Source organism: Eutrema salsugineum, unplaced genomic scaffold, assembly GCF_000478725.1.
Source record: "Eutrema salsugineum unplaced genomic scaffold, Eutsalg1_0 scaffold_19, whole genome shotgun sequence".
NCBI classification, from domain to species: Eukaryota; Viridiplantae; Streptophyta; class Magnoliopsida; order Brassicales; family Brassicaceae; genus Eutrema; species Eutrema salsugineum.
In genome coordinates, this window is record NW_006256838.1 from 1,998,169 (window position 1) to 2,011,495 (window position 13,327).

Genomic DNA, 13,327 nt, shown 5'->3' on the forward strand with positions numbered 1-13,327 from the left:
TTTATTAAGGGATCATGTAAAACTTGAGAATTTGGTTTTGTTCCTTCATAACGGCAGCGTTTTGTCTATGATCCCGAATTCACTTAAACCGACGTCGTTTCAGGAGTTTTGTAAGCTCACTCGCGTTTTAACTAAAAGATCTTATTTTCCGTCTGGTCGCTCACATAGAAAATCGGAATCACAGCAATGGCGACGACGCAGCCATTGATCGTCGCAGCGAAGACGCTCCGAAACCGGATCCTTTTCCGATCAGGGTCCACATCTGCCGGTCCAAGCCGGTGGGCGACGCCAGGTCACGAGGAGCGTCCCAAAGGATTTTTCATGAACCGGACTCCGCCGCCTCCGGGACAGTCGCGCAAATGGGAAGATTGGGAGCTTCCTTGTTACATCACAAGCTTCCTCACGATTGTTATCCTCGGTGTCGGTCTCAATGCCAAACCTGATCTTTCAATCGAGACCTGGGCTCATCAGAAAGCTCTCGAGCGCCTCGAAATGGAGAAACTCGCGTCTGCGGGAGATTCGTCCGATTAGTCCCTGATCTTGGGATAGTGGAGATGATTCTATGGTTGATCTGGTATGTGTGTTTAGTTTCTTTTCAGGGGATTTTGAGGAGTTTTTTTTTCCCGTTTTATGATGATCACAGATACTAGTGACCTAAAGTTTCGTTTTTGTTTCCCCTCCTCTTCCTGTTTAATGTTTAGTGTCGATAAATGTTTGATGAAATAAGCGATCTTTAACTCTTGACGATGGTTATATGTAACTCAAATTACTTTTTGATGATGTTTCAAAGTACTTGCCTCCAATCCTCTTACACATAACTTCTCAAATTTTAATACTTGCTGGTTTATTATCTAGATGGTCTCCCAGATTACTTGGAGAAGCTGATTAACAGTGCATTATTTTTAGCTCACATCGTTTGATTTATTGGGTTAGAACCTGGTTTGGTTCTGTTCTCTGTGAATGGTAGTTCCTTATCTTATGACCTTGTGCAATAAATTTATGTATGGATTCCGGTTTCCACTTCACTTATACAGTAAGAGGGTATTAAGTATAGTTCTGGTTAGAGAGAGTTTCACTCCTTTGTTTTGTAGCTATGGAAGCCTCGAGAAGGTTCATAACCATAGCTTAAGATTCTAGCATGTATACTCGTGGAGTTAGGAAGTGAGATTGATCAGTTATAGGATGTAACAAAGTAGAATCCTGTTGTTTTGTTTCCAAGCATATTGGGATCTAAACTTTTGAAACTTCAATTGGTGCTTCCCATTTATAACCATTATGTTAGTTGTTTCTGGGGCCAAATTGAAAGCTTGAAACAACCTGAGAGTATTTGATATCGGTTTTTGGAAAAGAGGTTCTGATTAACTACACTATGTATATAGATCAAATGAAGACTTTATTTTCTTTAGCTGCATCCTTTGGATCTTCTAGGTAATTTAGGGTTCTGTGATAAATCTCTATAAATTGACTGATGCTGTTTCTCAGAATACCTTGATCTGTTCATCCCATTTTGGTTGTTTGTATTCTTACTCTGTCTCAGTCCTTCCTTTGAGTTTGTGATTGTGAAATCCCTTTGTTCTTCATACGTTGTGATGTCCACTCAGTTTAAACCGATTTCCCCAAAAAAAAAACGAACCCGAAAAACCGATCCTAGAACCAGAAAATCTAAACCAAAATCCAAATATGAAATCCCTGCCACACTTTCATGAGTTGGCCAAATTGGTTCAACTGAAAATGATGGTATTAACTTATTTGAATGTTCGCTGGCTGTTCATAAACAGACAAACAGTGAACACTGAAACTGGTTGGTCTACTCAATTGCTGTTGCTGCTAGTTGCATTGATGATATTTATTATATTGTTTGCATCAGTTCCAAAATCATCATTTGCGTTATGTCGGTATTACTCATTTAAAGTGGTTTTCAGAAAAAAAATGTTCATAAAATAATTGTCTAATTAAAGCAAAGCTTTTGCTTTAACTATTTTCTAGCTGTATATTACCTTGTTCACAAACAAAATAACAATCATCCAAAACAAAAAAAGAGTTCTGCTTCTACCTTTCATGATAAAAACAAACAAAATAACTTTCACATTTTTATTTCTAAGATGTAAAATCCGATGTAAAATATATAAAATCCGAATCTAAATTACAATCTCTGTTTAGAAGTGGAAGGCAAGAAGATCTGAAGGACGAAAGTGAAAGGGACAATACGGTCATCATTACTCTGACTAAAAGTAAAAGAGTACAATGTGACCGGCAACTCCCGGTAAACTACATGAACCACCGACAAAGCTTCCCGGTTACATGTAATGGCATCCTTCACAACAACGACCACGATCTTCACTGTCCGTACCGTATACGGTTCATGATTTTAAATGCTTCATTTAAAAAAGCCTGTACTCTCATGTGCAACTTCCGATTTTTCTAAACTGAGAGAGAGAGAAAGTGGCTTTTACAGTTTCTAGATAAAGAGAACTCATTTGAGGAACAAAGCTGGTTTCTTGGTGATCCCCAAGCGAAGCAGCTGTTTTCTGAAACTTTTTTTTTTTTTTTTGTTTTTTTTGGTGTTCTGTTTCTTCCTCGAGATCCTCAGTCACATCGTAAATTTTCCATTTTCCACTTTCCATCTTTGTCTTCTTTTTTTTTTTTCCTTCCTCAAGTGTAACGTTATATGATCTTCAGTTTAAGATTCCCCATTTGTCTGAAACTGAAACATTCTCAGACGCTGTAGAAATTTTATTAACTGTTTGAAACTCGTGGGTTTATCACCACAAAATCATTATTGTGAATTACTAGGTAGTGAATTCACTCGTTTCTATCAGCACAACTTTGGAAATTGTGATAATCTATTGATTTCTTCTGTGGGGACTTGTCTTTTTTTGGTATTATATTAAAAAAAATTCGTTTGTTTTAATAACATGTAGATTGAGACAAACCATTACAAGTGCCGATAATGTTGTCGTTTTCCTTCTTATATCTTAAATTTGCCTTGGATTTCAGGAATATTACGCAACTGAGTTTTTGTCCATTTGCTCTGTCTCAGTTTATTATTAATCACTGTTGTTCTTCTCCAGGCTTTATTGAAAGCTCTTACGTAACTGCTGCAAAGGAAAAAGAAAATTGAAAGAAAAGGTTAGATGATGAAGGGAAGAACAACCAACAATGTTCAGTCGAATCGGTCCATGAAGAATGGTAAAAGAGATCAAAAGCCACAGAAGACCAACGGTGCTAAAAGATCTTCAGTGAAAGAAAAACTCAAAGCTTTAGACACTAAGGAAGAATCTAATGTCTCACTAGTAGTAAATGATATAGCTTCACAATCAGAGCTCTTTGAGGTTGACGAGACAGTGGATGATACGGCAAATGGGTCTTTAGATACTCAACAAGTGTCCGACTCTGGTAGAGTTACAGAGAAAATAGAGAAGGAAGAAACTGTGAATGGCCCGGCTTGTGATATGGAGAAAGATGATGAAGAAGAAGAAGACAAAGACCTTGATGCTGTAGCTAATGAAAAGATGGATTCTGCATCTTGCTCTGAAAGTGAGAACGAGGCATGTGATGTCACGGAGAGAAGTGATAACTTAGAGGATGAAGAAGCACTGAAACAACAGGTTGAGGATTTGGAGACAAGAATTGAGAAACTTGAAGAAGAGCTAAGAGAAGTTGCAGCGCTGGAGATTTCGCTCTATTCGATTGTACCAGACCACTCTGGCTCAGCTCACAAGGTTCACACGCCTGCTCGGAGAATTTCAAGACTCTATATCCATGCTTGTAAACATTGGAGTCGAGGAAAGCGAACAACCATCGCTAGAAACACCGTCTCTGGTCTCATTTTAGTTGCTAAATCTTGCGGAAATGATGTTTCCAGGTAACACAAACACAATTTAACAGTATGAGTGTTGTAGCTTTTAGGATCTTGATCTTCTCAGCATTTTCTTGGTTCCATATGTTTCAGGTTGACCTTCTGGTTATCGAACATTATCGCTTTAAGAGAGATTATTTCTCATGAGTTTGGTAAGTATCATGTTCCAAGTCATCTCACACAGACCTCTGTATCAAATGGTAGTGAACAAAGTGGTTCAGGGAATCTAAGAAGGAAAAAGAACCAATGTACTCAAGAATCAAATAGTTTCCAAGATTGGCAGGAAAGCGAAACCTTCACTGCAGTATTAGAGAAAGTCGAATTCTGGATATTCTCTAGAATCATTGAATCTGTTTGGTGGCAGGTGAAGTATCAAATAAATACTCCTATCTTAATATGAAGAAAGATCCCTTCTTTCAGCTATCTCAAATTTGTTCGTGTTCTCTCCTGTCTTTTCAGGTTTTCACACCTCACATGCAATCCCCTGAAAACAGCAGTAAAACGAATGAGAAACCTGTATTGGGAGATGAAGAGCAAGGAAGTTTTTCAATCAGCCTATGGCAAAACGCGTTGAGAGTGGCTCTATCACGGCTCTGTCCTATGCGAGGATCAGGGCACGAGTGCGGTTGCTTACCTATTTTGGCCAAAATGGTACTCAGATAAGTGCAAAGGCAGTAGCCTAAAGTATGTAAAGCTATTGGAATCTTATTTTTTTGTCTATCTCTTAACAGGTAATGGAGAAGTGTATAGCTCGAGTTGATATAGCCATGTTCAACGCTATATTGCGTGAGTCAGAGCATCAGATTCCCACTGATCCTGTCTCCGATCCTATCCTCGATTCCAAAGTTCTGCCTATCCCTGCTGGACACTTAAGCTTTGGATCCGGTGCACAGCTTAAAAACGCGGTACAACATCAAGAAACATGAATCAGATTATTGTTGTTATATACACTTCATATGAGAAGATACTAATGTCCTTGAATGTTATAACCTCTCGCTTCTAGATTGGCAATTGGTCTAGATGCCTCGCTGAAATGTTCGACATCAACACGAGAGATTCTGTGGAAGAAACTGATCTCATTGAAAGCGAGAAATCCTTCAGTTTGTTAAATGAACTTAGCGATCTACTTATGCTCCCAAAAGACATGCTTATGGACTTATCCATTAGAGAAGAGGTTTTGATTCTTTATCTCTATTACTCTTAAGTTCTTGATTATGCTCTCTTCAAACTGACTTTTTGTCTTTGATTGATTCATAGGTATGCCCATCGATAAGCCTTCCGTTGATCACAAGAATACTCTGCAACTTTACACCTGATGAGTTCTGTCCTGATCATGTCCCTGGAACTGTCCTAGAAGAGCTTAAGACCGAGGTAACGAATGCAAATCATTCTTTTTACTCTTCACTCTTCTTTGCATTCACTAAACCTTTTGTTATTTTGATTCTCACCAGAGCATTTCGGACCAGAAGTTTTCAGGAGTTAGCTTCCCTTATGCAGCTTCTCCTGTTTCATACACTCCTCCGTCATCAGTCAATGTAGCAGAGAAAGTTGCAGAGGTAGGAGGAGACATCTCTAGAATGTCGAGGAGCGCGTCTGTGATACAGAGAAAAGGATACACGAGCGACGAGGAGCTTGAGGAACTGGATTCTCCTCTTACATTTGTTATCGACAAAGTGTTGGTATCATCACCAATCTCGAGAGAAATTGGGAAGGTGAAGCAGGAAGATGAGCAAATAGGTGCAGTGGTTACAAATGTAAGATATGAGCTTCTTAGGGAAGTGTGGTCTATGTAAATTGATTAGAAGCCAAAATATTGAGTTTTCTAGTGAAGCTCTAGTTATACCAATTCACAACTGAAGCAAACCAAGTCTTTTCAAAGTTATATATGCTCCTAGACCATTGTATTTAGCTCGGTAAACAGCTCCGTTAACAACAATCTCACCCATAGATATACTAATAAGTGGGAATTGTGTTTTTGTAGACCAACTTCTTGATTTTATGTATCTGCTTCTCAACTTCTTGACAAAAGGCTGTTATCTTGGAATCTGCCTAATCGGATCTATAACTATAATGTCAACTAAGCGCACATCCTGATCCATACGTACATTGTAAAAGAGATGGAAACCAACTGGAAGAGGAAGACAAGAACAAAATATAATCTTGTTACTCCTCTGACTGAAGAATTTTGCCACCAGGATCCAAAAGGAAACACGAGAACAGCTCAGGTTGTACTAGGATATTGCATTAATAACCGACTCCCATTTGAAATTTCAAGCGAATACTTCAATTTCCTGATCAACCAAGTCCTTCCATTTTTGCGTTCCAAAGAACTTTTCGAAGTTTCCATCTTTCTACTTCTGAGTTTCGTAATTTAGCAAATAACTATAGAGAAAAAGAAAGGAGGATAATAGTATAAAAAGAAGGAAACACACAAAAATCCCACATCGGTAAGTAAATAAGCGTTACTCATAGCCTGGCACTATAAAAAAGAAGCTGAGCCCAATTTACAAATCATACCTTTCTCGGCCTTTTGGCTAAGATCAAGTGTAGTATCTGTTCTTATCAGTTTAATATCTGATATGTGGGCCATCGGCTCACACGATATTAACTCTATTTTTTGAGGGAGAAAGCCCACTAAGGTAGCTTGCTACCTGGGCTTTCGCGAGTCGCCCATGCGTTGCACTATTGCACGGGCCTGGCACAACCCACCAAATTAACAGTTTAATTCTAACTAGTTAAATTTAGTAAATTTATACTAAGTAGAAGTATGTAACCTTCGTGGGGAGGAATTATTTTCAGAAACTTGTGAAGGTGTCAATGTCGATAAAGACCGATTCAATTTGGTAAAAATAAGTCGAAGACTTGTAAGATGCTTCAAAAGATGGCATTAGCGGTGGAAGTGAGAACGAAGTGATGATGTCAAAGAGAAAAGTGAGGATGCAGAAGCTCTGAAACTAAAAGACGAAAAATTGGAGACAGAATCAAGAAACTTGAAGAAGAGCTAAGAGAAATGTTGCAGTGCTCGAGATCTCACTCTATCCGGTTGTACGAGACTACTCTAGCTCAGCTCACAGGCTTCACACTGCTCGCCGAATTTCAAGACTCTAAATCCATGCTTGTAAACATTGGATTCAAGGACAGTGAGTAACATTATGAGTGTAGTAGCTTTTAGAATTTTTACACCGTATCTGATTTCATTTTAGTTGTTAAATTTTTGCGGAAATGATGTTTTCCAGGTAATATAAACACGATTTAACATTATGAGTGTAGTAGCTTTTAGGATCTTGATCTTCTCAGCTCTTATGTTTCTTATGTTTCAGGTTTACCTTAGTTTGTTAAACGAACTTAGCGATCTAGTTACGCTCCCAAAATTCATGCTTATGAATTTATCCATTAAAGAAGAGGTTCTGTTTTGATATCTCCATCAAGTTCTTGATTAAGCTCTCTCAAACTGAAGTTTTCTTTGATTGATTCATTGGTATGCACATCCATCAGAGTCTTTCACTGATCAGAAGAATACTCTGCAAGTTAACACCTGATAATTTCTGTTCTGTTCATGTCGCTGGAGCTGTCCTACAAGAGCTCAACAGCGAGGTGGCAAATTTAAATACCTTTTTTACTTTCTTTTTGATCTTTGCACTCAGTATACTTTTTACTTTCCGTTTCTCAACAGAGCATTGCGGAACAGAATTTATTAGGACTAAATTTCCCTTATGCAGCATCACCTGTTTGCATACTTTCCTCCATCATCAATCGACGTAGCAGAGAAAGTGGCAGAGGTAGGAGAAGAAGTCTCTGGAATGTCCAGAAATGCTTCTGTTATACAAAGAAAAGGATATACAACCGACGTGGAGCTTGAGGAACTGGGATGATTCTCCTCTTACTTACATTTGTTATAGCCAAAGTATCAGTATCATCAATTTCGAGATACAATGGGAAAGTGCAGAGGTTTGAAATGTAAGATATGAACTTTAGATAAGTGTACTCTGTGTGAATGATTAGAAACCAAAATCTTGAGATTTTTTAGGGCAGCTCATGTTATCATATATATGAGCTTTTTAGGGAAGTCCCGAAGTTTTTATATGTAGCTGTAAGAATTTGATCAGATAAATATGCTCCTAGAGAAGAGCATTTAGCGTTTGAAGAGCCAACCAACTCTTTAACAACAATCACAACCATAAGGACACTAATAATTTGGAATTCTCTTTCTTCTGACCCAATTTCTTGATTTCATCTATCTGTTTCTCAACTATTTCAACGATACTCAAAACCTATTCGGATCTATAATGTTAATTTAGACCGATGAAAGCAAACAACTACCGTATACACAGAATCTGAGAATAAAATCTACTTGACTATGTACACTGCATAAGAGATGGAAACACATTGGAGGAGAAAGAAAGAACAAAACCAAAATCTCGGTACTTCTTAGGCGTAGACAATTCTACCTCAACCTCTCAAATTTACAGAGAGAATACTTGGTTCGTGATGGAAGAGAATTTATCGTATTCTTTGTTTGAAGAAAAAAGAAATTTGAGTTAGTAAAATGAGGCTGTATAAAAGTCCCACATCGGCATTCTAAAGAAGGTTGCTCAAAAGCTTGGCTCTATAAAAAAGAAACCAAGCCTCGCTTACAAATCATACCTTTCTCGGCCTTTTGGCTAAGATCAAGTGTAGTATCTGTTCTTATCAGTTTAATATATGATATGTGGGCCATCGGCTCACACGATATTAACTCTATTTTTTAAGGGAGAAAGCCCATTAAGGTAGCTTGCTATCTAGGCTTTCACGAGTCGCCCATGCGTTGCACTATTGCACGGGCCCGGCTCAACCCACCAAATTAGCAGTTCACAATTTTTTACTTCTTAATTTATTTAAGGTAAGCACTAACTATGCACTTTTTAACATAGAGAAAATGTGAAAAAATCGGATGGGTTGATATCATCATAGTTGGTTAAATATCATCTAAATCGTAGTAAAGTTACGTTTATATGGAGCTAAACTGTTTGATGGAAAAGTTGCAGATTTCTCAATCAGCCTCAGCTCTTTCGCCACTTGCAGATTTCTCAATCAGCCTGAGCTCTTTCGCCACTTGAATCATGCTAATCAACGGGTCTCCTAAGTTGTATCCGATGCATCTCAGCGCTAATCTAAGAAAGCATTTAACCGGGGAAGCAGCTAGATTGCTCACATCTCTACTTATATCTGAATCTATAACTTCTGCATACCCAAACTTCCTCAATATCTTCGAAACGTGATGGTGAAGCGGGAACAGCGCATCGTCATCAGGTTTGATGAACAAATCAGCTAATGCTCTAAGCATATCCGAAGATAAAGATAGCTCATCATCAACTTCCTTTATCTGCAAAAGAGCTAGCAAGAACGTTCCAAAGCTGTACATATCGGTCTTTATTGTGACCTTACCGGTTGACTTGTATTCAGGATCAATGACCGGTAAGTAACACACACCAAGTCCATGTGTTTCCTTTAAGGTATTGCGCCTAAACTCATGGTACTTCTGTAATGTATCATCATGAACATAAGTCTCTCCTTCGGGAATGGAGATACAGTTACAAAAATTCCCGAGCTTTGCGATCCCATTCTCATCTAAGAAATGGTGAAAGGATCTAGATTCGAGTGAATGAAAGCCCTTGAAAATGCAGTGTGAAGGTAAGTCAAAGCGTTTGCGACCTCTCTTGCTATCTTTATCCTCCTCATGTGTTTTGGATCAGACGCAACTAATGGACCAAGAGTTATAATCTCAGCATACTCAAAGACTAAGACAGGAGGAGAGAACTCAAGACAGCATCCCAATAGCTTGAGGAAGTTGTTATTACCGGAAACCATTGATGAGATTGCTATGTCTTGACAAATCTCTTTCACATCAAGCGCGTATTTCCCTTTCTTGATGAGTACTGGACGGTCATCGAGCATGCCTTTATAGCAACGGTAATAAACATCAATCCGGGAAGCACGGTTACTTTGGCAGAAGTTATTTGTTGCTTTGATGATCTGATCGGAAGAGAAGTTTCTGATAGGATTGCATTTTCCATCACAACATTCAACGAGCTCCTTCAGAACAACCTCACCATTCTCTTTGACATTCTTTTGCCTTGTCTTGGCTCCAATTCGTTTTGATCTCCACAAATCCATCTTATAGAACTCTTCAAAGTTGTATCCTTTAGAGCAAAAGAAGACAAAAGCTAATCTGTGTGAATGCTTTCCCCTAGAAACTCCATCAATCCACACTCAACAGCTGGAAAATACAGAGAGAATAGTAGATTGGGTTTCAGATGTCCCCCAAAACCACCCTCCAGATCTCTAGTGTCTACACAACAAGACAAGAATTGGAATATTCATTACACACAACATCTCTTAATGGAGCTACTAAGAAATATTCAATAGTAGTTGATGAGTTTTATTGCAATTAATGTAGAAGTAATGAACACCTAAGCTGAAATGGAGACAAGAATTGGAATCCGATCCATAATAATGTCTACGAAATTGGAAAGAATCAAGATCGTACCTCAGAAGCGAAAGCATCATCAATTATGTAGAACACGAGAACGAAGGCATATCAAGATTAAATATTAGATATAATGTATCCCCGGGGGAAAAAAGTGGTATTGGTCCAATAATGTAGTCGGCCGAAGAAAAGAGTTGACTTTCAAGAGCATCCACACATTAGAGGGAATGTGTTCAGTGTTCACACTTTGTTTATTTCACTTTGGAGGCAAAGTTACCATCTTTAGTTTGCCCAGACAACAACATTATCCGTAAATGGAATCTAGAAGAAACAAATATGAAAATCTGGTTCTTGATATATAACAAAAAACTTTCGAGACATCACTATATTCTCAAAGGTTAACAACGTTCAAGAATAAAGAAACTAATGAATGAGGACTAGTTAAGAGAGTTTCTCAATAAATTTGAGCTCTTTAGCAACTTCAATCATACTACTCACTGTATCTACTTTCTTGTATCTTACACATCTCAAAGCTAATCTAAGAAAAGCTTCAACCTGTGACCGTCTCGAAACCAAATCATCACCAGCCGAAACGTTCCATATCTCTTTATCAACAATCTCTTCAAACCCACCTTTCTCCATAATCTCAGACACATGATCGTTAAGCGACATTGGAGTCTCGTCTGGTCCATTAAACACAGCAGCTCTTCCGGACAACAAAACCAACATCACAACTCCAAAGCTATAAATATCAACTTTCTCTGTAACTTTCATTGTCCAGTAATAATCTGGATCAACAAACCCAATAACCCCTTTCACATCGTCTTCTACATACAATTCCCCTTCTGGTATTGCAACACAGAACCAGAAATCAGAAAGCTTCGCCGTCCAATTCTCGTCGATGAAAATGTTCGTCGGGTTTATGTTCCGGTGGATTATAGCCTCCGGAAACGCCGTGTGGAGATAAGTCACAGAACTCGCAATCTCTTTGGCAATCTTCAATCTCACTTTCCATGGCAAAACCTCTCCGCTTGAGATTCCTCCGTCTCTGTTGAGCGGACCGTGTTCTGTGTACTCACATACTAAAGCCGGAAGATCAAACTCCAAGCAACAACCTAGGAGCTTAAGAGCATTCTTGTGTCCACTCATCTGAGATGACACGGAGATATCGCGATACGCTTCTGTGAAGCTTGAAAGGTTTTGGCTTGACCATTTCTTGATTGAGACGGGTCTGTCTTCGATTACGCCTCTGTACCAGATGAAATATCCCCAGCTTGAGATGACTCGGCTCTCGGAGAAATTGTCGGTCGCTTTAAGGATCTGATCGGAGGAGAAGCAACGAATCGGATTGGTTTTGCCGTCGAAGGATACGATTAGCTCCTCCAATAGAATCCCTCCATTTGTCAAATCCGATCTGTTCTTCTTCTTGTTTTTGCTCATTAGATAATCTTACAAGAGAAACAAATTTTAAACTAATTAATCTCAAAGAGAAAGTTCATGTTTTTGTTTTTCAAAGGAGCAACTTTGAGGACCTGTTCTTCTTCTTGACAAGTTTACTCAAAATTCCGCCGATAGGATTTTTTCAGTTTGACCCATATATTTTCAGATTTTACAAATTGATCCAATAAATTATAATATCTTGGTGGCTCCATTATACATACAACAAAATCAAGACACCTCCTCGCCTAGAGGTACTACATTCTTTACGTGTTCAAACACCAGAACTCTTTATTATTACAAATTCACCCAGTAAAGTTTACAACATCTCTTCTAGTTCTATGTCCATCTCTCAATCCTTTTTAGTTCCTTGGCCACTTCCATCATCTTTGGAACATCACCTCTGTTACCAGTGCATCTGAGTGAGAGCATAATGACTGCTTCCATTCGCTGTCTCTCGCGTTCTTGATTTTCATCACCATCCATACTTTCGAACATATTTGGATCCAAGATCTCAAAGATTCTTCCCTCTTCCACAAATTTGGATACCCTATCTGAAATCCTCAGATTCATCACATTTTGTTCGGATACAAACTTCTCAGGCATACGTTCATCATCACTGCAACAATCAACCACTCTATGCTTTGTGGTCAAAAGATTTTGCAACAACACTCCAAAGCTGAAAACATCGGTATTCTCAGTGACTACACCAGTCGTCACATACTTATACTCGAGGTAATCTAATACTCCTTCTACTCTGTCAGCATCAACCTTAACAAATGTCTCTCCTTCTGGAATCGAGACACAGAGACAAAACCCACTTAGCTTTACTGTTCCATTTGAATCCAAGAAAATGTTAGAAGGTTGTATATCCATATGGATCATAGTTCTTGAAAACGCGGTGTGAAGGTAAGAAACAGCAATCGCAATCTCTTTCGCTATCTTAATTCGCATTCCTAATCCCAGGTTTGGAGTATTGGAAGGTATACGTTCTGCATATTCACAAACTAAGACCGGATATTCAAACTCGAGACAACATCCTAACAGTTTGAGGAAATTCTTGTGACCACTGACCATTGATGAGACCGCTATGTCTCGACAGATCTTTGCTAATGTATCAGATGTGTACAGCTTCCATATGGGTCTTTTGATTAGGACAGGACGGTTTTCGAGGATACCTCTGTACATGAGCTCGAACCGAATCAGGTGGTTGCTCTCGCTGAAGTTATTGGTGGCTTCGAGGATTTGGTTAGCAGAGAAGGTTTTGATTGGATTGGATTTGCCGTTGCAAAGCTCTATGAGATCTTCTAAGAGGACCTTCCCGTTCTCTTTGAACAATTTCAGCCGTTGATTTGTTTCTGAGTTCTTCTTATGTTTCGTCTTGTTCCTCCAAAAATCCAATCTTCTGATCAACATGGGCATGGACGGATCAGTAAAAGAAACTCCAAAACTTGAGGCAAGATGATTTCTTTCGGAGAAAAGATGAAGATGGGTCATAGGGAAAGTTTTGTCCAATACATTTGAGTCAAAAATAAATAAATAAAAGTATATTTATATATAGTTCG

At 38.7% G+C, this 13,327-nt stretch overlaps 5 protein-coding genes, 2 non-coding genes and 1 pseudogene across 7 annotated transcripts; 5 read left to right on the forward strand and 3 right to left on the reverse strand.

The window, feature by feature from the left end:
- Positions 1 to 128: 128 nt before the first annotated feature.
- Positions 129 to 805, forward strand: LOC18019883. Its single transcript, XM_006402778.2, has one exon. It carries the CDS (start codon positions 187 to 189, stop codon positions 529 to 531), a length of 345 nt encoding a protein of 114 aa, XP_006402841.1. The 5' UTR covers positions 129 to 186; the 3' UTR covers positions 532 to 805.
- A 1,615-nt stretch (positions 806 to 2,420) lies between these two features.
- On the forward strand, positions 2,421 to 5,801 carry LOC18019884. The gene is made up of 8 exons (XM_006402779.2): positions 2,421 to 2,597; positions 3,072 to 3,865; positions 3,953 to 4,223; positions 4,319 to 4,510; positions 4,591 to 4,764; positions 4,863 to 5,033; positions 5,117 to 5,230; positions 5,311 to 5,801. The coding sequence occupies exons 2-8, from the start codon at positions 3,135 to 3,137 to the stop codon at positions 5,650 to 5,652; spliced, it is 1,995 nt and encodes a 664-aa protein (XP_006402842.1). The 5' UTR covers positions 2,421 to 2,597; positions 3,072 to 3,134; the 3' UTR covers positions 5,653 to 5,801.
- A 571-nt stretch (positions 5,802 to 6,372) lies between these two features.
- Positions 6,373 to 6,568, forward strand: LOC18019885. Its single transcript, XR_002899980.1, has one exon. It is a non-coding gene; the product is annotated as a U2 spliceosomal RNA (small nuclear RNA).
- Positions 6,569 to 6,869: 301 nt separating this feature from the next.
- On the forward strand, positions 6,870 to 7,731 carry LOC112087146 (annotated as a pseudogene).
- A 768-nt stretch (positions 7,732 to 8,499) lies between these two features.
- On the forward strand, positions 8,500 to 8,695 carry LOC112087218. Its single transcript, XR_002899982.1, has one exon. It is a non-coding gene; the product is annotated as a U2 spliceosomal RNA (small nuclear RNA).
- Positions 8,696 to 8,882: 187 nt separating this feature from the next.
- LOC18019886 (non-functional pseudokinase ZED1) lies at positions 8,883 to 10,160 on the reverse strand. Its single transcript, XM_024157196.1, is given in 2 exon segments — positions 8,883 to 9,475; positions 9,478 to 10,160. Coding segments are annotated over 2 exon segments (1,122 nt in total). The 5' UTR covers positions 10,013 to 10,160; the 3' UTR covers positions 8,883 to 8,888.
- A 500-nt stretch (positions 10,161 to 10,660) lies between these two features.
- LOC18019887 (non-functional pseudokinase ZED1) lies at positions 10,661 to 11,849 on the reverse strand. Its single transcript, XM_006402782.2, has one exon. It carries the CDS (start codon positions 11,763 to 11,765, stop codon positions 10,767 to 10,769), a length of 999 nt encoding a protein of 332 aa, XP_006402845.1. The 5' UTR covers positions 11,766 to 11,849; the 3' UTR covers positions 10,661 to 10,766.
- A 104-nt stretch (positions 11,850 to 11,953) lies between these two features.
- Positions 11,954 to 13,269, reverse strand: LOC18019888 (non-functional pseudokinase ZED1). The gene has a single exon (XM_006402783.2). It carries the CDS (start codon positions 13,257 to 13,259, stop codon positions 12,102 to 12,104), a length of 1,158 nt encoding a protein of 385 aa, XP_006402846.2. The 5' UTR covers positions 13,260 to 13,269; the 3' UTR covers positions 11,954 to 12,101.
- Positions 13,270 to 13,327: the final 58 nt, after the last annotated feature.

What these genes read in the sequence shown, in the direction of transcription:
- LOC18019887 (XM_006402782.2), bottom strand. Translation starts at nt 11,765, where the DNA reads ATGAGCAAAAACAAGAAGAAGAACAGATCGGATTTGACAAATGGAGGG.
- LOC18019884 (XM_006402779.2), top strand. Translation starts at nt 3,135, where the DNA reads ATGATGAAGGGAAGAACAACCAACAATGTTCAGTCGAATCGGTCCATG. An exon ending in TTGAATCTGTTTGGTGGCAG is followed by an intron (nt 4,224 to 4,318) that starts GTGAAGTATCAA and finishes CTGTCTTTTCAG; the next exon opens with GTTTTCACACCTCACATGCA. An exon ending in GTGCACAGCTTAAAAACGCG is followed by an intron (nt 4,765 to 4,862) that starts GTACAACATCAA and finishes TCTCGCTTCTAG; the next exon opens with ATTGGCAATTGGTCTAGATG.
- LOC18019888 (XM_006402783.2), bottom strand. Translation starts at nt 13,259, where the DNA reads ATGACCCATCTTCATCTTTTCTCCGAAAGAAATCATCTTGCCTCAAGT.
- LOC18019883 (XM_006402778.2), top strand. Translation starts at nt 187, where the DNA reads ATGGCGACGACGCAGCCATTGATCGTCGCAGCGAAGACGCTCCGAAAC.